Source organism: Engystomops pustulosus, chromosome 6 (genome assembly GCF_040894005.1).
Source record: "Engystomops pustulosus chromosome 6, aEngPut4.maternal, whole genome shotgun sequence".
In the NCBI taxonomy this organism is placed as follows: Eukaryota; Metazoa; Chordata; class Amphibia; order Anura; family Leptodactylidae; genus Engystomops; species Engystomops pustulosus.
In genome coordinates, this window is record NC_092416.1 from 145,731,725 (window position 1) to 145,755,927 (window position 24,203).

Consider the following 24,203-nt stretch of genomic DNA (forward strand, 5'->3'; position numbering starts at 1 on the left):
GGGCCACAAAAGTAAAGGTGGGATAGAGGGGTATTATATGTTGCTGAGCTGCATTAAGAGGTATTATATGGGTCCTTGGTGGTGGTGGTGGTGGTGGTGGGGGGGGGGGGGGGTGAAAAGGATGGGGCATTATACTACCTTGGGGCCATTAAGGTCAATATTATGCTAGGTTTGGGGAAGGGATGGGACAATAGGTTTGGTTTCTGAAAAAAGTAAAGGTTTTTTGTCCCTCTTTCTGTAGCCCAAAAGTTGGGAGGTATGCGTAATGGTAGTGTTAATAGGGGGTAATGCGCCATTATTACTTAGTGGATTAGATGGGGTGTATTACAAGCCCCTGCACCCCTGTGACACCCCCTGTGCTCTATGACACCACTGCCAGCACTTAGTAGCAGGTATACAGTGTATGTAGTGCTAGTATTTGGTATAAGGACTCAGGTAGCGTATTACAAGCACTTGCACCCCTGTGACACCCTCTGTGCTCTATGCCAGTGCTGCCACCACTCAGTAGCAGGTATACAGTGTATGTAGTGCTAGTATTGGGTATAGGACTTAGGTGGGGGGTATTACAGGCCCCTGCACCAGTAGCAGGTACTGTATACAGTGTATGTTGCTAAGTGGGAGTAAATCTTTAAATTCTTCTGTCTCTGTTGCTATGGAACATCTCCAAGGGGATGCTTCACCCCCCTCCTTGTCCTACAGGCAAGGGTTAATGAGCCGCGCATGCGCAGTGTGGTCCCAAGTGCTGAGACAGCAGCCTGTCGCGGGCCAGTTCAAAAGGCACCGGGGAGTGATGGAGAGCAGTCAGCGCTGCCTCTGCTAGCGGCGCACGGGGCGCCCCCTCCCGGCCTGCACGGGGGCGGCGGCGGCGGGCGTGAAGAAGTCCAGTGCACGGGGGTGGACGCGGCAATGGTATGACCCACACTCAGCCAGGACCAGGGAAGCTTTATCACTTCTGGGGACCTGAGGATGGTGCTGACTGCGGGGGGTGCAGGCTACACGGATATCCAGCACCGGGCACAGGTGAGCCCCCCACATACGTGTCCTCCAGGGCTGCATACTATACACATACCCCCACCCCCTATACAATATATACACCCAATACATAGTGCCATTTATCAGAGGTGTGTGCCATCTCATGCCAAAGTTGTGTCACTTGCCCAAGGACACATTACTGTGCTAGCCACTGACTGTTATACTATGCCAGCCACTGTATATTATACTATGCCAGCCACTGACTATAATACTATGCCAGCCACTGTATATTATACTATGCCAGCCACTGACTATAATACTATGCCAGCCACTGTATATTATACTATGCCAGCCACTGTATATTATATTGTGCCAGCCACTTACTATTATACTATGCCAGCCACTGACTATAATACTATGCCAGCCACTGTATATTATACTGTGCCAGGCACTGTATATTATATTGTGCCAGCCACTGACTATAATACTATGCCAGCCACTGTATATTATATTGTGCCAGCCACTTACTATTATACTATGCCAGCCACTGACTATAATACTATGCCAGCCACTGTATATTATATTGTGCCAGCCACTTACTATTATACTATGCCAGCCACTGACTATAATACTATGGTAGCCACTGACTATTAAACTATGCCAGCCACTGTATATTATACTGTGCCAGCCACTGTATATTATACTATGCCAGCCACTGACTATTATACTATGCCAGCCACTGACTATAATACTATGGTAGCCACTGACTATTAAACTATGCCAGCCACTGTATATTATACTGTGCCAGCCACTGTATATTATACTATGCCAGCCACTGACTATTATACTATTCCAGCCACTGACTATCATACTATGCCAGCCACTGACTATCATACTATGCCAGCCACTGACTATTATACTGTGCCAGCCACTGACTATTATACTGTGCCAGCCACTGACTATTATACTATGCCAGCCACTGACTATTATACTATGCCAGCCACTGACTATTATACTGTGCCAGCCACTGACTATAATACTATGCCAGCCACTGACTATAATACTATGCCAGCCACTGACTATTATACTATGCCAGCCACTGACTATTATACTGTGCCAGCCACTGACTATTATACTGTGCCAGCCACTGACTATTATACTGTGCCAGCCACTGACTATTATACTGTGCCAGCCACTGACTATAATACTATGCCAGCCACTGAATATTATGTCACATGCTGCCAGGACCTCTTGCCACAGGTCCATCCTGAATGGACCAGGGAATTGCTCAACAGACAATTTCCCAACGCAGCCTCCTAGTGACAATGCTCTGATAATAAGGGAGGGCTTGTCTGTGTAATCCCTGTGTGCTGCACTGCAAGTCCCAGCATGCCCTGATTTTATATTTCTGTGTTCTGTACGTTGCTTATCCATACACAGCAGTGATAATACTATACAGGGAATTGCTTGTTATGCGATTACCATCCATATATGTCGCACAGATGTGGCCATAGAGCATTGTATGACCCTGTGTACATTACAGTGGATTTACGCACAAATGTAGCAGAGCTGAGTTTGTCTTCCTGAAAATCAAGCGTGAAATTTTGTGTCATTTTACATGGGACTAGAGATAAATTAACTTCCTGCACCAACACATGCCATGACTTGAACCCCTAGTTATTCCCATGTTGTTGTCTCTTGTTCCAGGCGCCCCCTATAGCTCCCAGATCCGCCTGTGACGGCAGTAAGATGTGATCAGTCGCAGGTCATCCTGTGAACGAATGTCTAGTTTGATGTTCAAGTCCGGATTGTCACTTTTCCTACACAAAATGAAGAAACAGAATATACGGACTCTGTCTCTGATCCTCTGCATGTTCTCATATCTTCTGGTGGGAGCTGCCGTGTTTGATGCTTTAGAATCGGAATCCGAAAGTTCCAGAAAGAGAATTTTAGAGGAAAAGAGAACTGATCTGAAAAAGAAATATCACTTCACGGAAGAGGACTACCGGGAGATCGAGCGCGTGGTCCTGCAGTCCGAGCCCCACCGAGCAGGCAAGCAGTGGAAATTTGCTGGCTCCTTTTATTTTGCTATTACAGTAATTACTACAATAGGTAAGAAGAGTCGGTGCCGTACATTCCCTGGCATTGTACCAGGAACACAGCATGTAGATGTAGCAGAGCTGAATATGCAAAAACTGTTTGCTTTGTGAACTCTGATGTTCAAAACCGGCATTCAGTATCTCCCCCTCCTTATTCAATGTAATAGATGTTGTATTATACGTCCAAGAGGAAAATTCCAAGCTTCTCCGGCTGATCGCACGCTGAATTACATAATACGGATTTTGCTTTTCAGCTTGAAAAGCTTTTACCTGATGAAGCTGCTGAATCGAAACAATTTGCGATTGCAGCCTTTATAGGTCAATATACTTTTCAATGTACTTTACAAATGATAGATCATTGTGGAATAATCTGGGCCCTTCTGCAGGTAGTGGGGTACAGGAATGCAGTAAAAAAGCTGGGAAATTGTCTGGAAAACCTGCTGCAGTCTGCAAAAGAACAGGATTTTGCTTTTGCAAGATGAAGACCCCCAAACATAAAGCTATAATTACAGGAAATGACTTCTACCATTAAAATCCATCAAGATAAATCAGGGACACTCTCTAATAGATCCAGACACCGTGACTATTTGTTATTAATGGCCTCCTCCGTTCTAAAATCAACGTTGTAAATTATGCTAATTAACATGAAGTGCTCTGGAGGTGTTACCCCTCCGTGCTAAAGATTCACAAGCTGTTACACTGTGAGAAGCACTTCCCCCTTCCTCTGTGTGCTGAAACTTGCTGTGCTGCTGGGAGATTAAATAGAGGGGGGCAGTACTGAGAGATCAAATATAAGACAATTACCACTGTCACAGTGCCTGGATCTATAAGTAAGTGCCCATGGTTTCTCATACTTGATTTTGATGGTAGATTTCCTTTAACTGTCTGCGTATCTGGTTTTGTAGCTCATAGCACATGATGCAGTTTGAAAGATGAGATTCTTATCTTTAATATGACACGAAACTCAATACGATCCTGCAGCCTTTAAACTTGACTAATCTCAGGCAAATATGACTCTTCTGCTCATTTTTTCATGACTGTAGAGGATATTTAGAAAGGGCGTTTCATACCCTACCTTTGGGGCTACTAGTTTAACGTGGTTAAACCTGGTGATAGTTTCCCTTTAAATGTGTATTTCGAAAATAGGGGTTTTCTCTACCTTATCTTGCAGTAGCCTAAATGTCCTTGTCCTTAAGCCTACCTTCACACTATAGTGCTGTAGCCTTTAGGACCTTGGCCTATTGCTGACTCTGATCCCGTACATTACACACCTCACTTTGGGTTCTTCAACACTGTAGAAACAGCCGGTCAAGATGATCACAATGTGGAAGCCCTGGCCATATTCTGTCTGAAATAATGACGCAAGGATTTCATAAATGTGTCATTGATAATTTAATACACCGTCCCCTTTATCATTATGATGTGTTCAGCAGAGGATAGAACCTAAAAATATAGAGAAAAAAAAAACGGATGATGAAATGACGTTCACATTTTTACAGGATAATATCAAGGTGACCATGGAAACAGACAGTTCCTATAAAGTCCAATAAGCCGGCTCCTCTCTTATTGTAACCTCGGAATGATGGAGCATTTATTTGCTATATTTCGGTACTTGCTCACTTCCTGAATCCCGGTACAGACTGATGTGCCCAGGACTGGAGATCTATACATGTCCTCATATAGATATTAGTAACTTTCACTTCTGTGTTTCTAGGTATAGAAAATAATATTTTCATAGTCTCTTATGAACATCTTGGAGGGATTTCATATTAAAGGGGGTGTTACTATTATGCACAGAATAGGTGATAAGTTAAAGGGGTGTCCCTATTCCAGCAAATAAATGTTATTGTTTGTTTAATGAAAAGTTATACAATTTTCAAATATACTTTTTGTATCAATTCCAAATGGTTTTCTAGATCTCTGCTTTCTGTCTTTCTATAGAAAGCTTCTATGTTACTTCCAGTGGATTGAAATCTGACCATGGTCACACAGGTGCATGGCTCGTTATATCACACAGCTCTGATTACTGTCTGTGATATAACGAGCCGTGCACCTGTGTGACCATAGTCAGATTTCTGTCCACTGGAAGTAACATAGAAGCTTTCTATAGAAAGACAGAAAGCAGAGATCTAGAAAACAGTAAGGAATTGATACAAAGGGGCACATTTACTTACCCGGCCCATTCGCGATCCAGCGGCGCGTTCTCTGCACAGGATTCGGGTCCGGCTGGGATTTAAGATGGTAGTTCCTCCGCCGTCCACCAGGTGGCGCTGCAGCGCCGAAAATAATCTTAACGCCCCGGAATGCACCATCCCATAGAAGGTGAAGGTGAGCGCTCCCCAAGCGACACATTTTCGGTTTTTAAATGCGGCGGTTTTTCTGAATACGTCGGGTTTTCATTCGGCCACGCCCCCCCGATTTCTGTCGCGCGCATGCCGGCCCCGATGCGCCACAATCCGATCGCGTGCGCCAAAAACCCGGGGCAATTCATGTACAAGCGGCGCAAATCGGAAATATTCGGGTAACACGTCGGGAAACCGCGAATCGGGCCCTTAGTAAATGACCCCCAAAAAGTAACCTATATACTCGTGTATAAGCCGAGTTTTTCAGCACAAAAAATGTGCTGAAAAACGTCCCCTCGGCTTATACACGAGTCATACAGTCATAAAAAATCTTTAAAAAATAATAAACTTATATACTCAACCTCCGATGCTCCCCCGATGTCCGCGCGGGTCCTCTTCTGGCTCCCGCGGCCGTCTTCTGTCTTCACTAACTTCGTGCCGGGTGCCGCCATGTTTTTCCTACAGGTGGCGCTTAGTATGACGTCAGCAGCGGCGCGTCATACTAGGCGCCGTCCAGGGGAGAACAATGGCGGCGCCCGGCACGAAGGTAGTGAAGACAGAAGACGAGCGCCGAAGCCAGAAGAGGACCCGCGCGGACATCGGGGGAGCAGCGCTGCACATCGGGGCCACCGGAGGGTGAGTATATAAGTTTATTATTTTCTTTTAATGCTGGGCTGGCTGTATATTACTGGGGGCAGAGCTGTATACTACTGGGGGCAGTGCTGTATACTACTGGGGGCTGTGCTGTATACTACTGGGGGCTGTGCTGTATATTGCTTGGGGCAGGCTGTATACTACTGGGGGCTGTGCTGTATACTACTGGGGGCTGTGCTGTATACTACTGGGGGCAAGCTGTATACTACTGGGGGCTGTGCTGTATACTACTGGGGGCAGTGCTGTATACTACTGGGGGCTGGCTGTATACTGCAGGGGGCAGGCTGTATACTACTGGGGGCTGGCTGTATACTACTGGGGGCAGGCTGTATACATACTGGGGGGGTCTGTGATTAATGCATTTCCCACCCTCGGCTTATACTCGAGTCAATAGGTTTTCCCAGTTTTTGGTGGTAAAATTAGGGGTCTCAGCTTATACTCGGGTCAGCTTATACTCGAGTATATATGGTATATTGGAAAAATGTATATTTTATCATCATACAAACAATAATATTAATTTGTCAAAATGAGAATACCCCTTTATTGATTACTGAGGGTCTAAACAAAGGAACCAATATATATGCCGGATGTGGAGGGAATACTCAAAACGCTAGGCGGTCTAGGACAAGTGGATCTCCAATCTACCCCTATAATAATGCTTCAATCAACAGTGTCCAAGAGAATGACCACAATAAATGTCCATTTTCTTCTCTTTACTTCATTTTTCATCCAAAAACAATTCCAATATTCATACAATTGTTACAATATTTAGGAATATCACGAAATCAAGCTTGCCAATAAGTTCGACCATTAGACAACAAGAGACTGCTCAGTTGCACATCTCATATCAACATTAGTTTCATGTACAAACCAGCTTCCATATAATCACCATTTTGTACAAAGTCCATAAAAGTCCTAAATTTGCTAATATAAAAGTTTTCCTGGTCATTGCATAAGATTGATTTCAGTAGGAAACCATGTACAGGCAGTCCTCTACTTAAGAACACCTGACTTACAGACGACCTCTGGATATTGGTAATTTACTGTACTTTGGTCCTAGGTTACAATAAACAGCTGTAACAGTTATCAGAGGCGTCTATATTTAAGCTTTATTGTTAATCCTGATTCTTATAACAATCCAACATTTTTAAAATTCAATTATCATAGAGACCAAAAAGAATTTTGGCTGGGCTTACAATTATAAAATATACAGTTCCGACTTACTGTACATACAAATTCAACTTAAGAACAATCCTACAGAACCTATCTTGTACGTAACCCGGGGACTGCCTGTACTGCATAATCTCGCCTATGGTGGAAAAGGAATTGAAAGATTGGTTCTAGATTCTTCCAAATAGCTATTCTCTGTAGAATATGTAGCAGGATGCCATGTCAACAGATAGGGGTTGTCCTGGGGTTGAAAAACATTGTTTTGGGTCATGATAACCTACAGAACTGGGAAGCCATGTCATGTTGCGTCTTGACTGCTGACCTTATTAAGTAGAGGATCCTACATAGGGGGTCTTCAGAGGATCTAGCTGAAGTGGACAATTCCAGCTCGGTGTCTTCTTCCAAAAGAGTAGGTCTGGAGAAAGCCAAAGATTTCTGGTGTGCTTTTCACCGTACCAGTGGTTCGCTGTTTGCGGCCAGTGTTTTATTGGCACAAAAGCTCTGCTCACGTGTGACAATAGAAGAGGACAACAAGAGCCATAAACTCAAACAGGGATAGGACCTACTCCATGATTTGTGGAGCCTTAATTGTCTCACTACAGCCATGTGTGTGAGCCCAAAGAAAGACTCGAGAGAGTGTGCTCGCTGATGAAACAACGGCTAGCACTCATCCAAAAACAACCGGCGTGTGGATGTAGTCTAATTTTGGTAAAGCTGGTGTGTCCTATGCCGTCTCCACTGAATGCCTACTTCGGATGGATGGCTCTAGACCGAGGTAAATGACAAATTTAGTTTTTATTTAATTAATTTAATTAATATTGGGGGAGTTTATCTAGCCCCGAACACGAAAATGTTGGTTTATCTTGCGACTCTTGGCTTAAGAGGCATAAAAATCTTTGGACATTTTGCATCTTTACATCACTTTCTACATTTTTGAAAAGTGGCTGGGGTTAGTCTGTCATGCTGTGACACCAGATTTATTACAGGGAATCTGTCAGTAGAAATCAACTTGAAGAGGACCTGTCACCCAAAATAATTATTCAAGGAGATGCTTCCTAAAGTAAGTAGGTCCCTAGCCCTACCCTAGTAATAGCAGTGTTAAATCGCTTATCGCTTTATCGGAGGATACCGCTAAAGCTAGCAATAACTACAGTACATCGCCACCCGAACGCCGAAACAAGCTTCAAGAGGTCTGGCGTATTCATGAGGGTGCGGCCCGAGGCGCTTTCCTCTGCTTTTACCCTGGACCGCACCTCCCATGCCATAGGCCGGCGGTGTCCGCCAGGCTTCATGCACCACCTCCTCGGACCGCCCCCTCATTGAGTAAGCAGCTCCATGAGTGATTATTTCGGGTGACAGGCCCTTTTTTAATAAACCACTACCGTTACATTCTGAAGCTGCTTCAGACCTACCAGATCTCGTTTCTTTTGTAGTGCAACACAAAATCCAGCTCCTGTTACCGCTCCAAATTCAATAGAAATGAAACTCTAAATTTTCAATTCTTTATTCAATCGTAAAAAAAGTCATCAGCTCCTAGCGCTCCCCAGTGTAACACTGCTAGCTTTATAGAAACCCCCCAATAATGCAGACACCGCTGGCCTATGGAGTGGGAGGGGCGGTTCGGGGGAGAAGCAGCACCTCGGACCACCCCCCTACCGCTGTGAGCTTGGTCTGGCGTCCTATTGGATGGTTTCTATAAAGCTAGCAGTGTAACACTTCTACATCTGAGGTCGCCCTAGGAGCTGCTTTCTTTAGCAAACAGATCCTAGTGCATTTTTTATGGGTGACAGGTCCTCTTTAAAGATGCTAGTACCAGACACGGCCTACGCTTTTCGGATTACATATCCTGCTATCCTTATTCATGGCAAGTTTCTTTGAAGGTCCAGTGAGGTGACATCATCCAGAAAATCAACTTTGAAGTGAGTGGTGGGAAGTTTAGTACAGAAGTCAAGCTCTCTCGACCTCAGATCACTCCCTCTGCTGAAATTAAAGGGTTCTGTGTCAATGAACATCACTTATGGGCTCTACTGATGCACGATATGTCAATCACAGTGAAAGCGGTATTTTGAGGCTGAGAGCTTGACTTCAGTGCTAAACTCTCTGCTTCCATAACTTTATACAACTTATTTACATCTCACTTCAAAGTTGATTTTCTGAATAATTCCAAAAGCATTATCTAGAACAGTCCTGGGCATTGTATGGCTGGGGGGCACATCTGGCCCTCTAACCCTCTAATTGTCTCTGACTGGCCCACCTGAGCTTGTTGAAAAACTGGAGCTCCCCTCCCCATTATTAAATAATGATGCAATTTAATCTTCCATATTTGCATTGAATCATTGTAATGTTTTGTTTACAGTTTTTTTTAAATGTAGGGATATGTTATACAGTGAATACAGTATACAGGTATTGGGTAAAACTGTTAGCTATGGTAGTCCGGCTCTCTAATGCCATTCCTATATCTCATGTGACCCCACAGGAAAATTGAATGCGCGCCCCTAAACTAGAAGGCGTTAATGTGCTCCACTACACACTGGTAGTGATTTATTAGGTCAATTTCTGCTGACAGGTTCCCGTTAAATAGGAATTCTAAAATGTAGCAAACATTTCTGCCATCTTACCTCAGTAGAATATGATGTTGTAGAATATGATGGAAGGTCATGGACTATAGTGTTGTAAAAATACATTTCATACATTTTGTACACATCTCAGCAATGTTTGCTCCTGCAAAACTGGCTTTAAAAATGCCCTTCCTGATAGATCTCCCCCCATTATGTTTTTGAAATTTGCACAAAGATGAAATCCTGCCGCGTTCTTTTAGAATAATGCAGTTTCTTATTGTTATTGTTCTTTACATTACTGCTATGCTAGAGAAGAAAAACCAGGGTGTATGAGGGGGTGGCAGGAACGTGGGTTGGGATGTAGGAGAGATGTGGGGGAGGGAACGCTAGTTCTACGCTCTGGATAAAAGACATTCATTAATTTTAAATAGTTAGCAAAATCTAAAGGTCAGATATGCGTTTTCTTATAAATGCCAAGCACATCTTATGAGCTAACATTGTACGAGAGCCTCCAAGTGAAAACCGAAAGTTCAGTTACTCGAAATTATTCTAGTTTTAAATCCGCTTTCCCACCAAGATATACATTTGTGTTATAAATTCAGTTCCATAATGTCAGAACATAACATAAAGACTACATTTACATCACATGTTTTGGATAAGTTTATGTCAGGAAAGCTCTTGACGTATACAATGTCCATAGACGTATACTGTCAGATGGAGACATCTTTTATCCCTGTACTGTATATATAACTGTATACAACGCAATGAGCAGGAAATGGTGGAAGGGAAAATGCAGCAAGGTATGTTTTTCCATCCTGCTTCCTGCTGCAGAACAATGTATATGCTTAACTGAGGCCATAATTGTCTGTGGGGGACGGATGGCGTCCATCTCTGGCCTCCGCTGGGCGGACAGTGACGTCACTGGGGAAACACTGTGTACATCAGCAGCAGCCAATCACTGGCTGCAGCTTATGTTTACTCCTCCACTCTCTTTAGGGGGAGGAGGTAGACTAAAGAATGGGGCTTATTTGCTAAGGGTTCACGGATCGCATTTCTGTCGGACTTCCCGACGTTTCTTGGATTTGCGCCGCTGCGACAGGTATTTAGAAGGGGATTGTGTCGCACGCGATCTGATTTTGGCGCAGCGGCGTCGGCTTTCATGTGACTGAAATCATGCGTGCCGCTGGGCGATCAGACTGATTCGGGCTGAGCGCTAGATTTAACATTTATATTGTGTCGCAAGAACAAGCACTTACATGCATCGGGAAGAAGATGCTGAACGGACCTGATCAGAGAAGTGGCACATGCAGGATATCGGGTGCACGATGTTAGTGAATAGCAGCAGAGTGCATTATCGTTGGACAATGCACATCGAGGAACATGCCGGGGATGGGTAAGTAAATGTACCCCAATGTATCCCATTGAATGAGCATCTGGTGGGATATGTTTTAGCCCTCTGTTGTAGGGATACATTGGACATCCACAAACAGAAAGCTAAAAACATGTTATTATATGTAGCCGTAAAGTTGTTTAACCACAATATACATTCACACAGCATGGTAGCTGCCATAGTTGGGAACCCCAAAAATCCAACATTTATTGCCCCACATAAGTGTGGGCAGAGTTTTCTTCTCCAATACCCGGCTCCTATTGACATGGGGGAATTGGAGAGTCAATTACTGGATCCTGTTGAGTAGATGTCTTCAAGCAATGATGCAAGGAAATTTCCATTAGGCTCGGCAACTTTTTTCCCATGAGAATGAATAATGAGAGTAGATTGGATGATCCCTTTTCCCACTCCTCTTCCCAGTGTTGCTTCAGATTACTGAAGTTTATTTAAAGGGAACCTGTCACCTCCTCAAACCTCCTGTGTTGTGAAAGTGTATTTATAACAGTGCTGCAGTATGGCTGTAAAAAACAGGGAATAAGAAGCTAAGCGAAGAGCAGACCCTGCCAGAGGGGGCACATACCTGCATGTAAGTGTGCTTGGTTTACAATCCTTCATCCTGATGATAGATGTCCTTTAAATATAATTCTCCTTCACTTTGGCCTAGTTGTTGTATTTTTCTTTTCTTATGTGCTGCGTTTTATTGCTGTATACTGTTGTGTATACAACAAACAGTGTCAGGGAACCTTTATGTGGAGGAATATTTCAGGCAGTACTCTAAATGTATGTATCTGACTGAAGACTTGGTGTGAACACAGCCTTAGTTATCACTTCTGATAACATTTTCAGACAGGGCGGATTGGTTGCTCCGACAACTATATAATGCACAAAGCCACAACCGCATCCATGGAAATCGGGCATGTACTACCATTGCCGGATCTCACCCACCGGCAGATTACGTATAATATAATATTAGTGGATGAATAAATATGCATTTAGTTATTTTGAATGGAGATTATTTCGATTTGTATGACATAATGAAGTCTTGTGTGGATGGGAATAGGTGAGTGGATCTGATACATAGACATCAGACACAGGCCGTGGTTCTATCTTTTAGCTGCAGTATCCACATCTCGTTGCTTTTGTGCAGACACAGTCTAATTTGGGTAATATTTTACTGTAAGTCACATCGTCTATCTTGTGTGTCCACTTTTTCTTGCTCCCAGAATATCCTTTTACGGCCCCATCTGCTTAATTTCGTGCTGTACTTGACATAACCTCAGAATGGCTCAGCGATGTAGACCAATCATCCCTCCCGCCGCTATGTGGAGATGTCAGAGGGTAACTGCGGACCTATTTATGGACACACAAAATATTGTGGAATAGCTGGTGACACTCATAAAATGGTTATTGCTGCATTTTTTTTTCTTTCTGTCATCCCCCGGCCGTAAGACTTAACCTCGTGTGACCGCTTCTAAATCTGGAATCCAGTGATACGAAATGGGTGAGAGACGAAGGGCAACCCTTAACAGTAATAAAAGATCCTAGTAAGTAAAGGACCTACAAATCAGGCCTCATGCAGACGGATGTTGCTTTGTGTAGTTGTTGTTTTAAATAGTTGTTGCCTAGTTGTGTATTTATATGGCCACACACACAGCAGTTCTTTCCCCACTGCCCAGGCCACTGATTTTAGAGTAGGTCATCTTCCTGCTCGCATTTGTTGCTCTGGCAATCTTTTTCTTCATTCTTCGGTGCCGATGACACCGTAGTATCATAGTACATAAGGTTGGAAAAAGATGCAAGTCCATTAAGTCCAACATTTAAGAATGAAATAAATGTTTTTTCCCCATAACCCGTGATATTTTTTCTCTCCAGAAAGTCATCCAGGCCTCTCTTGAACATGTACATAGAGTCCACCATAACAACCTCCTGCGGCAGAGAGTTCCATAGTCTCACTGCTCTTACAGTAAAGAACCTTTATCTATGGTGATGGTAGAATCGCCTCTCCTCTAGGCGTAGAGGATGCCCCCTTGTCCTGGTCACAGGTCTGTTCTTGACATCCTGAGAAAGAACTTGTTTTTGTACAGGAAGACTTGCGCTAAGGAACTTCCCAGCATAGGGACAGCAAGGTGGCAGTTCAGCCTTGCAGTGCTGGGGACCTGGGTTCAAGTCCCAGGGTCAACATCTGCAAAGAGTTTGTATGTTCTCTCCGTGTTTGCATGGGTTTCCTCCTGGTCCCCCAGTTTCCTTCCACACTCCAAGACATACTGGTAGGTTGATTCGATTGTGAGCCCCATTGGGGACAGGGACTGATTTGGTAGCTCTATGTAGCGCTGTGTAATCCATGTGCGCTATATAAATAAAGAATTATTATTCTATAACATGGATAGCCAATTTATTGTTTGCTAAGTGATGCAATACTGTATATTGCCGAAATGTCTCTGCTGGAAATGCGGACATGTCAGAAGCAAGTATCTGTGGGGTCTGACATCTACAATGAATTAAGTTGCTATGTCTGGAGTTTCCTAATACCTAATAATAGATTCTGTGTCAGACAGTCCTGTAAGCAAGTAAAATAGGTTGTCATGAGTATTGTGATCGCTGACCCCAGTTATAAAGTGAATGAGTGAGCAGAGATTTCTATTGTATCTGATCTTTTCCTAGCGCTCTTGTGTAGGATCGTCTTAATAGGGCATCAGCTTCTCCGTCAGTCTGCAGAATGTAAGACCCGTCACTTAGTATGATTTTCGCTGATCTCAAGCATAAATAGAAGAACTTGACACCATATTAGTGAAGGGCCTTTGTCAGCAGCCAGATGCATTAGTCGGTCCTGTGATAATCTGGTGAGTCACACTTGAATCAGATCTGGAGGTTACATTTATTTCTTATGCCGGCGTTTTCAGGCAAGGACTTGATAGAAGATATTTCTGCTGATAGAATCCACAATAATGACACATACAAGATCACATTCAAGAACATGAAGCTCATAACTAGGGATCATTACAAGAGCCAGCTAAGTATCACTAAATTTGAGCAAAACAGTTGCCCTGTACCAACAAGTGACAGTAATCTCATTTCTTAGGGGTCCTATTCAGAATATATGTATCATCTAAACCAGGGGTAGGGAACCTATGGCTCGGGAGCCAGATGTGGCTCTTTTGATGGCTTCATCTGGCTCACAGACAAATATATAAGACACATACAGGTATGAGCACTATACTTGTGATCCATGTGCCGTATCTACCAGCATCATTGCTTAGGCGACGGCGTCTGGATCATAGAGAGGAGTGGGCACCCGATGTCAGCGTTCATTCCTCTCTATGACCAAGACGCTTTTGCTTAAGCAATGATGGCGGAGCCTGGATCATAGAGAACAGCAAGGGGGTGACAAGGAGCCAGCTGCAGGGAGCATAGGTAGGTTAGTATTATTTTTTTTTTTTGCTGTGACTACCTATCTACTGGGGGCATGTGGCTACCTATATACTGGGGTACATGTGCTGTGGCTACCTACCTACTCGGGGGCATATTCAAATTGTATGGCTCCCACAGAATTACACTTTAAAATATATGACATTCATGGCTCTCTCAGCCAAAAAGCCTAAACATTTCAATTTGCTAAATTTTTTTACCAGTTTTTTATGCACCAAATTTCTTAATTTATTTTAATAAATATTGTGCATTTTTTTAAACGACCCCCTCTACTTAGTCCTACTAAATCCTAACCACTGGAAAAGATTTCTAAAACTGTCTAAATAAAATAAAACTGTCTGATGGCTAATCTATGACATGTTTGACGTTTTTGCTGACATGAAGCACCCTGACAGTGTGTGCTACTCTCCTGTTGAGAGCGCGGCACAGCACCCTTCACTAATGGAGGTAAGACAGCGGCTTTTCATCAGATAGCGGCATTCTCATCAGGAAAGCCCCGGGAAACTGACAATGCCTGGTTGCTCTGGCTTTACTACCTGATAATGTCAGCATCTGGAGGTAGGGCAACTCGTCTGAGTGTGGCATGGACAGCGCCCATCTTACCTCCATTAGTAAAGGTAGTGAAGCCAGGACTACCACTTGCACTAAATTTATTGTGGATAGACATCTGAAAACACCCCAACTGTGTCCCATAGACCCATAGTTGCCCTGTTAGCAGCTGAGGGTTGGACCAAGGTCCATTCCAGTGACTGTAGGGGGTACAGAAGAGCCCTCTCAGCTGTGTGTGCTGGGAATAGAGAACAGAGACAGTTAACCCTGCCAAGACCTCACTGTGCTGCCACTTTACACAACACAGTTACTGCTCAACAATTTCGGGTACTGGAACACCTCATCCAAATTTATATTTAACCCCTAATTGCCTACACTAATACATGCATTACTTATTCTAAAAATATAACATTTTGTTATTAAAGCTACAATATTCTGGATGATTCTAGAAGTGACACCACCACAGTTATGTCCGTTTCTATTTGGAAATTCTGACACACCAAACTGAAAGCTGGGCCATCACTGCTGTAGCGGGTAGCACTATGGACTATGCACTATGTCAGGGCTGATCTTCTATATACAAACAGAAGCAGACAGTGAGGTGCACCGGAGAGAGGTGAGTATAATCTCTGTGATTTTCATATACATAAAACCATCAGGAGTAGTAAGTACTAATAGAAATAGACTTTTATGTTGCTTATGTTCCATAATCTGTCACCTGGTGACACAAGCACCTGCCGTCACCCATGACTCTTTATCACATGTCTGGATGAAAAGGCTAAAAATGTGCAGTTCCAGCATTAAAACAAGTGGGTGATGCCTGCAGCTGGCGGTTCCATGAGTAATGTCCCTTTAAGCTGACACATGTAAACAGTTTTTGGCTGTGTACACAAGGAGCTGAAAGTGTTTGTAGTTTCGACACGTAAAAGCACTTAGTTTGCTTGGCTGAAACCTGCTGATTAAAGCCGCCCACATTTCTTTGAAAGACACAGTTAAATTGTACAGTCGCTGCCATGACACTCTCGATAGGGTTACTTATGGGTTACACAGGTTAATGCTACATACATGTTACACTAACAATCCCATCTGTCCATAAGAACACATGACTGTGCATGCATGCTACTGCGTAAAAAAATATATACCATATATACGTGTGTGTAAGCTGAATTGAGCACAAAAAACAAATCCGGCTCATACATAAGTGTATAAAAAAAGTAAACTCACATACTCACCTTTTGATGCTCCCCACAGCTCCTCTTTCTTCTCTTAACTCGTGATAGATCTGGCAGAGATGCGTTCATGCCTTCTGCTCGTGCACACACTATGATGTCAGCAGCGGCAACACCGCTGTGTCATACTGTGCGCAGGGGGAGACGGCAGGGAAGAGGAGAAGGAAGAGGAGCTGCAGAGAACATCAAAAGGTGAGTATGTAAGTTTATTATCTTAGACTAAAGCAGACCCTCATTCAGGGGCGTAACTTGAGGGGGTGCAGAGGGTTCTGTTGCAACCGGGCCCAAGAGGCTTTGGGGGCCCATAAGGTCTCACTTTCCCATATGAGAAGACTAATACTATGAACCATACATAGTCGGGGGCCTGGCACTGACTTTGCACTGGGGCCCATCAGCTTCAAGTCACGCCACTGCCCTTATTGTATATTTCATTTCGGAGCGGGGGGCACTGCTGCAGGGCATTTAATTCCTAGGGGGAGGCTTCTTTGAATTGTATTACTCAGGGAGGCTGGGACCTATGCATATCCCACTCTAGGCTTATACTCGAGTCAATAAGTTTTCCCAGTTATTTGTGGTAAAATTAGGCATGATGAGTTATACTCTAGTATATACGGTATATATAATTTGGTTAATGGTTTATGTTGCTGTTGTGGGCCTTTTCTTTTCTGAAAAAAGGGTAGTCTTCATGCAATACTTTCCATGCACCATTATAACACTCCAAAGAGGCATAACATATTATTGGTTTCAGTTCACAAATAATGACATAACAACTCACCTTACAGACCACTGCCATTGCCTATTGAAAATACCAGCCCCATCGGGGAGGGTATTAAATATTGTTTCTGGAATTCTTTCATTTATATGAAATCTTGCCCATTTAACTGTAAAAAACCTCCTACAAAGTCACATGAAAATGAGCAGAGAAGAGTCATATTTTGCCTTAGATGAGTCAAGTTTCAGTTCTATAGGACCTAGAAACATGCTGGTGTTGTATTAAAGATAAGATTCTCAGCTTTAATAAATATGATAGGCTTGTGTTTCTGTAAGCTACAGAATTGAGAAGAGCCTGTAAGAGATGCTGTGGAAATAAAGGCATCAAAGGGGCTTTCTGATGCAAGGGGGAGCTTGACTTGAGTGCTGAACTCTCCGCCTCATTGATTTTTCAAAGTTTATTTTGTGAATGATGCCACCACACTGGACTATGAAAGAGACTATGGGGGTCATTTACTAAGGGCCCGATTCACATTTTTCCGACGTGTTACCCGAATATTTCCGATTTGCGCAGATGTTTCCTGAATTGCCCCGGGATTTTGATGCACGCGATCGGATTGTGGCGCATCGGCGCTGGCATGCACGCAACGGAAATGGGAGGGGGGGGCGTGGCCGAACGAAAACCCAGACGGATTCGGAAAAAACGCCGCATTTAAAAAAAAAAAGTGTTGCGGGACTCGTGCTTACCTTCACTAGGAATAGGCTGGTGAACTTCAGTGCATTCCGGCGGGCCTCGGGGAACTTCAGCGCAGCAGCGCCACCTGGTGGACGTCGGAGGAACTACCTTACTGAATCCCGGCCGGACCCAAATCCACTGCAGAGAACGCGCCGCTGGATCGCGAATGGACCGGGTAAGTAAATCTGCCCCATTAACTGGAAGGTGTTGAACTGTTAGAAAACATACTGGTGGTGGTTTATTTAATCAATTTATACTGACAGGCTCCCTTTAAAGACATAGTTGGAAATTGCTACATATTCAATCTACCTTATATACTCGAGTATAAGCCTAGTTTTTCAGCACAAAAAAATGTGCTGAAAAACCCAAACTCGGCTTATACTCGAGTCAAAAAAATAAATATATCTAAACTCACCTTTCCGGCGACCCCTGTATATCTTCTGTGCGATCTGTCTGGCAGGCTATATACACTGGGGCAGGGTCTGGCAGGCTATATACACTGGGGCAGGGTCTGGCAGGCTATATACCCTGGGGCAGGGGCTGGCTGGCTATATACACGGGAGGCTGTGACCAATGCATTTCCCACCCTCGGCTTATACTCGAGTCAATAGGTTTTCCCAGTATTTTGTGGTAAAATTAGGGGCCTCGGCTTATACTCGGGTCGGCTTATACTCGAGTATATACGGTAATTCCTTTCTTTTTAACCTTTTACACTTCTTTATTTTTGATTATTTGGTTAGAGCTATTCTATGGATCAGTAGGAATTTGTATTTCTTCTTTGCATCATTGTTAGCAACTTTTTTAGATTCATGAAGTACAGCTGACCATTTGATTACTTTGTAATACACTGACCCCAAAAAATACATTTAAGGCACATTGTTATAGCACTTACCACACAGAGTATATTATATTTTTAAATAATAATTTATTAGTTGGGCATATATGGACTATGGGGGTTATTTATTTTATAATGGCAAATTCTAGCAAACTGCCAGCACTTTATTTTCCCCTTTATGCCATCTCCACGCTCATGGCTGGTGACGGAGTGGGCTGGCGAGGGGCATGCACACACGCTGCAGGGAGCAAATGTTTAAAGGTGAATAGAAATAAATGCTGCGCAGGGGGAGGCTGGCATGAGTGCCAGTGTATGATAAATAACCCCCTGTGGTTCTAATTATGTGTTTTTTTTTACGTTTCTTATATTTGTAAGTGTAGAATTACTATTAATTTTCCCTCACTATAAACTTTTATTCACTGTTCACGGAAAAAGTATAAATTCAAAGGCCCAGTTCACAGCAGTGTTTGGACCACTGTTATTTCCTTTTTCGGATGGCGGAACAGAGCCTGAAATCTGTGCATGTCCCACTCTATCTGGGATGGTTGGGAGGCATGATATATAAAATATGTTAAAAACATACATCTTTTCCAGCAACCGAGTTGATCCCCCCCCAGCAGCTTTCCCCTTGTATGCCTGTTTTATGTTAAAGGGGTTGTCCAGGAGTATGTAAAAATAACGAGGTAGCCAGGGAGGGGGCTGCATAAGTCTCCTGTCTCAGCGCTGTGTCAGGTGCTGGGATATGGTACCATGGTACCAGGGCAAAGTGTACCCCTAGGGCAGTGGTAGCGAACCTATGGCACGGGTGCCAGAGGTTGCACTCAGAGCCCTTTCTGTGGGCACCCAGGCCTTCACCCCAACACAGAGTTTGCCAGATAGGACTCAAGACTTTCTCCTGTGATCCAATACATCCCAGGACGCGCCATGCTCAGCGCTATTTTAAAGCAACATTGTTGGCTGCCAGGGCTACAGGAGGAAGGAGAAGGTGTGGACAGAGATGGATTGTCATTGGAGCTCCTGCTCTGGGTTACCCGATTCTTTCTCTTTAGGGGACCCTGCAGAAAAGATACAATACACTTTTCTCCATCATCTTTCTATTGTATTGGTGAACTCAGGACACCAATACAATTAAAACCTGTGATACAGCAGGGATCAGTAAGTTACTGCTTAAATTGTTGGCCTTTGCGACATATATGTGGGTTTTGGTTGTAGCTTGGGTACTCCGTCTCCAAAAGGTTGTCCATCACTGCCCTAGGGTATATCTTCCTATTATTAGCTGGTGATGGGGAGTAGATACTCTCCTACTAAACATATATTCTCTATCTAAGCAAACACTCTAAAATAAAATGAAATCCCAGTATTTTGGACTGTACTGAGTTTTCCCCCTTGGTGCCCACCTCTTTGGGGCATGTGTTTAGTATATGGCAGCAGGCACTTTATAAAAATGATGACAGCAATAATATGAGAGAAGACTGGCAAAGAGAGGACATAAAGAATAATACTCATTAGACAGTCTAGAGGACTCATTAAAGATTAATTACAATGCATTTCTCTCAGTGTTTTTTTTTCTCTCTCCATGTTTCATTATCTTCCTTCTGGCGGCTCCATGAAGTCCTGTGTTGGGCGTGTGCGGTGTGCAGCGGGCACCACTGAGCAGTATGATGTATGCATTCACTTTCCTCATGAACTACGCTGTCACCTCTCATAAATCCTATATATTCAACCTTGCCGTATCCTTATCTGCCCTCCTTTGTGGATTTTGTATGGTTCTTTTATCCCATGAAAATAATACAGAGAATATAATAATTGTGTAAAAAGCTGCTATAGATCTTTCTACATTTTATAACCATTAAAGATGTTTTACATGAAGATTGGAAACTCCCATAAGAAGAAAAAAGAAAACTTACTGCGCCCTTCTCCCATATCCCGTCTTGTTACTGTACTTCCAGTTTGGTGCCCAATCGGAAGTTCTGGGGGAACTGCTTCATCCAATAATAATAATAATCTTTATTTATATAGCTCCATCATATTACGTAGCGCTTTACAAATCATAGGGGACAAATACAAATATAATATAACATGACAGAGCACAAACATTCATATGGAACAACAGGAGTGAGGTCCCTGCTCGCAAGAGCTTACGGTTTATGAGGAGGAGTGGGGTGACACAAGAGGTAAAAGAATATATAATGGTCAAGCCATTCTTCTTAGGGAATAGAACAAAATATAATAAATGGGATTGCTGTCGCTTGAACCACTCAGCCGTCATCTTATATACCAGGTCCAGGGTGAATGGGACTGTAGAGAAGTCTGGTGCCTGTTGGTTGCTGGATAACAGATGGGAGCAGGACACAGGACGGGTTAGTGGAAGAGTTAAAACTTCATGCAATTAATGAGTGTTATAGGCTTGCCTAAAGAAATGGGTTTTAAGAGCATGTTTGAAACTTTGGAGGTTAGTTTTAACCTATCCAATGAGTGACCTCTTGGATCTTGGGATCTCACTTCAGTTTTCAGGGGGCTTCACTTCCCCTGCTGGTCTGAGTAGGCCACTTACTGGTTGCGATGGATCCCATAACATTCCCGAACATCCGGTCGGGTGCAGGCCTGAAACCACATATGCTCAAACAGCGAGGCAGCCCAGGCAGGTTACTTATGTGTTCTTTTTCCTTCTTGCCTTCCCCACCCCCTGGGGATTTTCTATATGTATGGAAGACTCCTTAAAGCAATAACTAGTGAAAAACCACTTTTTTGGGGGCAAATAAAGTACCCACTCTTTTTTAGATTGTGATGTGCAGCCTATTTTTTACTTTTATGCATGAAGAGGTGGAGAGTCACTGAGAAGGGCGAGCACCCAAACTAAGCTTCCTAAAGTGGTGCAGCTGTGAACTTGTAGTGAAATGTAGTGAAAAAACAATTGATCCCACCATTTTATGTTTGCAGCTTTGGCGCCACAGTTTTGGACTGCAAACAAGCCCTGTGTCGTCTGATTCTACCTGTGATAACACAGAGCGGCAAAACCCAACCTACCCTCAGAGGCCCAAAAGCAGACATTGGGGCACATTTACCAAGGGTTTTGTGCATGTTTTCTGAAGGACGCTGCACATTCTTTTTGGTGTAAACTGCTTGCACAGGTATTCAAGAAGTGTCTGCGCCACTGTTGTGCGCACGCTGCCCTTTTAACATACAAAATCTGTTGCACACCCTATGTTGAAGGTGCACCACAAAAAATTTGATGAACTCTGTCTGGCCAGTGCAGGGAAGCGACAGATTCATAATTTCTGGCGCACATTCTTAATGAATCTGATGCACCCTGCATTATACAATTATATCTGAGGCAGATCTCTTTTAGTGCAGTTTCCCACTTTGTTAGTAAATGTGACCCATTATCTACAACATGGGTGTCAAACACAAGGCCCACGGCCACTATGTTACGCTAGTCAGGAGAGCAGTATAGGATCTTTGGTACTCATATAAACTTTACCGCTGCCCTAAAACAGTAGCAATACTCTGCTCTTCTCCACTGTGTCAGTGTTAGGATTGGTTACACAAAAGACAGGGGATAGTGAGCCCTGAGCTTGCCCCAACCTCTGTCCCTTCCTATAGCCCCCCCACGCTAAACCGTGGGGCGACTACTTGAAGACTCGGAATATTCTGGGTAAGTGTGGGAAGGGGAACACAAACAGACTGACAAACATAAAACAAAAAGAATCGTAAACAAGCCGGAGTCACAACTAGAGGGTACGTCAATAGCAGAATCAGTAAGCAAAGAGTCAAAGTCCAAAACTAGCCGAGTTAGCAACAATATAGATACAGATACAGAGCAATACAAACTAGCAGCAACCAGGTGGAGAAAGGGATTTTCAAACACTGGCACTGGTGACTAGTGAAGCTGCAATTTATGCAGCCAGAACTCCACCTCCAGAATCTGATAGGAGCTGGACAGTTCCTGGGAATTAACCCCTCATGGTGCAGAACAACCAAGCACCAAGCAGAGGTTCAAAGTCCCAGCCCCTCCTAGACAGCGCGAGATCTTAGCAGCCGCTGCCCAGGACGAGAGGTGGAGTTTGCGCGGATACGCGCCGGGGTACGGAGAACGCTGCTGGTACCACCAGAAGAACCAGAAGTCCCAGCAATCTCTCTAGCGAACCTGACAGTACCCCCCCCCTGACGGGGGGCCTTCGGACCCCTAGATCTTAAAGATGGCTTCTGAGGGTTGGCCTGATGGAATAACCTGAGTAACCGTGGAGCATGAACATCTCTAGCCGGAACCCAAGACCTATCCTCAGGACCAAAACCCTTCCAATGGACCAGGTACTGCAGGGAGTTACCTACCCATCTGGAATTCACCACTTTTTCCACTTCAAATTCCAGATTCCCCTCCACAATAGATGGAGAAGGAGGGTCAGGAAGAGGCAAAACAGGCTCAACATACCGCTTCAAAAGACTCTTATGGAAGGTGTTATGGACCCGCCACCCTGCTGGAAGTGTAATCTTGAAGGAAACCGGGTTAACCATATGAGTAACAACAAACGGACCCACAAACCTGGGCGCAAACTTCAAAGAGGGGACCTTCAATTTAAGGTTTTTCGTGGACAACCACACTTTATCCCCCACCACAAACGTATCCGAGTTAGTGAGCCTTCTTTCAGTCTGTTGGACCATAGAATTTTGTGCCCTCCGAATATTCTCCCGAACTTGTGACCAGAGCGAGCGCAACTTGGATGCAACAGCTTCCGCTCGAGGAATATTAGAGACCGGCACAGATGAAAAAGAGAAACGAGGATGAAAACCATAATTGCAGAAAAACGGAGATACCTGTGTGGACGAACTACAGTGGTTATTAATAGCAAATTCTGCCAACGGAAGGAATTTCACCCACTGGTCCTGACTGTCCGAGACAAAGAGTCGCAGATATTGAATCATCTCCTGATTCATTCTCTCGGACTGACCATTAGACTCAGGATGAAACGCTGAGGAGAACGACAGATTAACTTCCAGTCTAGAACAAAATGCTCGCCAAAATTTGGAAACAAATTGTACGCCCCTATCAGACACAATATCATCTGGTATACCATGGAGGCGTACAATGTTCTGTATAAACAAATCAGCCAATTCTTCAGCTGAAGGTAACTTTTTTAATGGAACAAAGTGTCCCATCTTGGAGAAACGGTCCACTACCACCCAAATCACTGTATAGCCTTGAGATGCTGGCAGATCAGTGACAAAATCCATTGACACTTTAGACCATGGCCTGATGGGAACTGGAAGCGGAAGAAGAGGCCCCTCAGGACGTCTCCTGGGAGTCTTTCCTCGCGCACAGACCTGACAGGCTTGGACAAATGCGTGCACATAATTAGTCATGTGAGGCCACCAGTAACTTCTCTTTAAGAGATCCAAGGTACTCCGCATTCCCGGATGACCTGCCAATACTGAGCAATGCGTCTCCTCCAACACTCTCAAACGACAAGAAAGAGGAACAAATAATTTGCCTTCCGGAAGGTCTTTGGGTGCAGATTTTTGTCCTGCTAAAAT

At 43.9% G+C, this 24,203-nt stretch overlaps 1 protein-coding gene across 3 annotated transcripts in view; it reads left to right on the top strand.

Moving 5' to 3' along the window:
• Positions 1–315: 315 nt before the first annotated feature.
• The window catches only part of LOC140064597 (potassium channel subfamily K member 9-like), a 39,352-nt gene continuing 15,464 nt past the window's right edge, over positions 316–24,203 (top strand). Inside the window, exons 1-2 of one of the 3 annotated variants that reach the window (XM_072111654.1) lie at positions 316–392; positions 2,680–3,084. In XM_072111654.1, coding sequence (XP_071967755.1) covers positions 2,754–3,084 — 331 coding nt within the window. In that variant the 5' untranslated portion in view covers positions 316–392; positions 2,680–2,753. Of the gene's footprint in view, positions 393–708; positions 1,021–2,679; positions 3,085–24,203 lie in introns of those variants that run through there. The other 2 variants (XM_072111653.1, XM_072111656.1) reach the window with 2 other exon arrangements.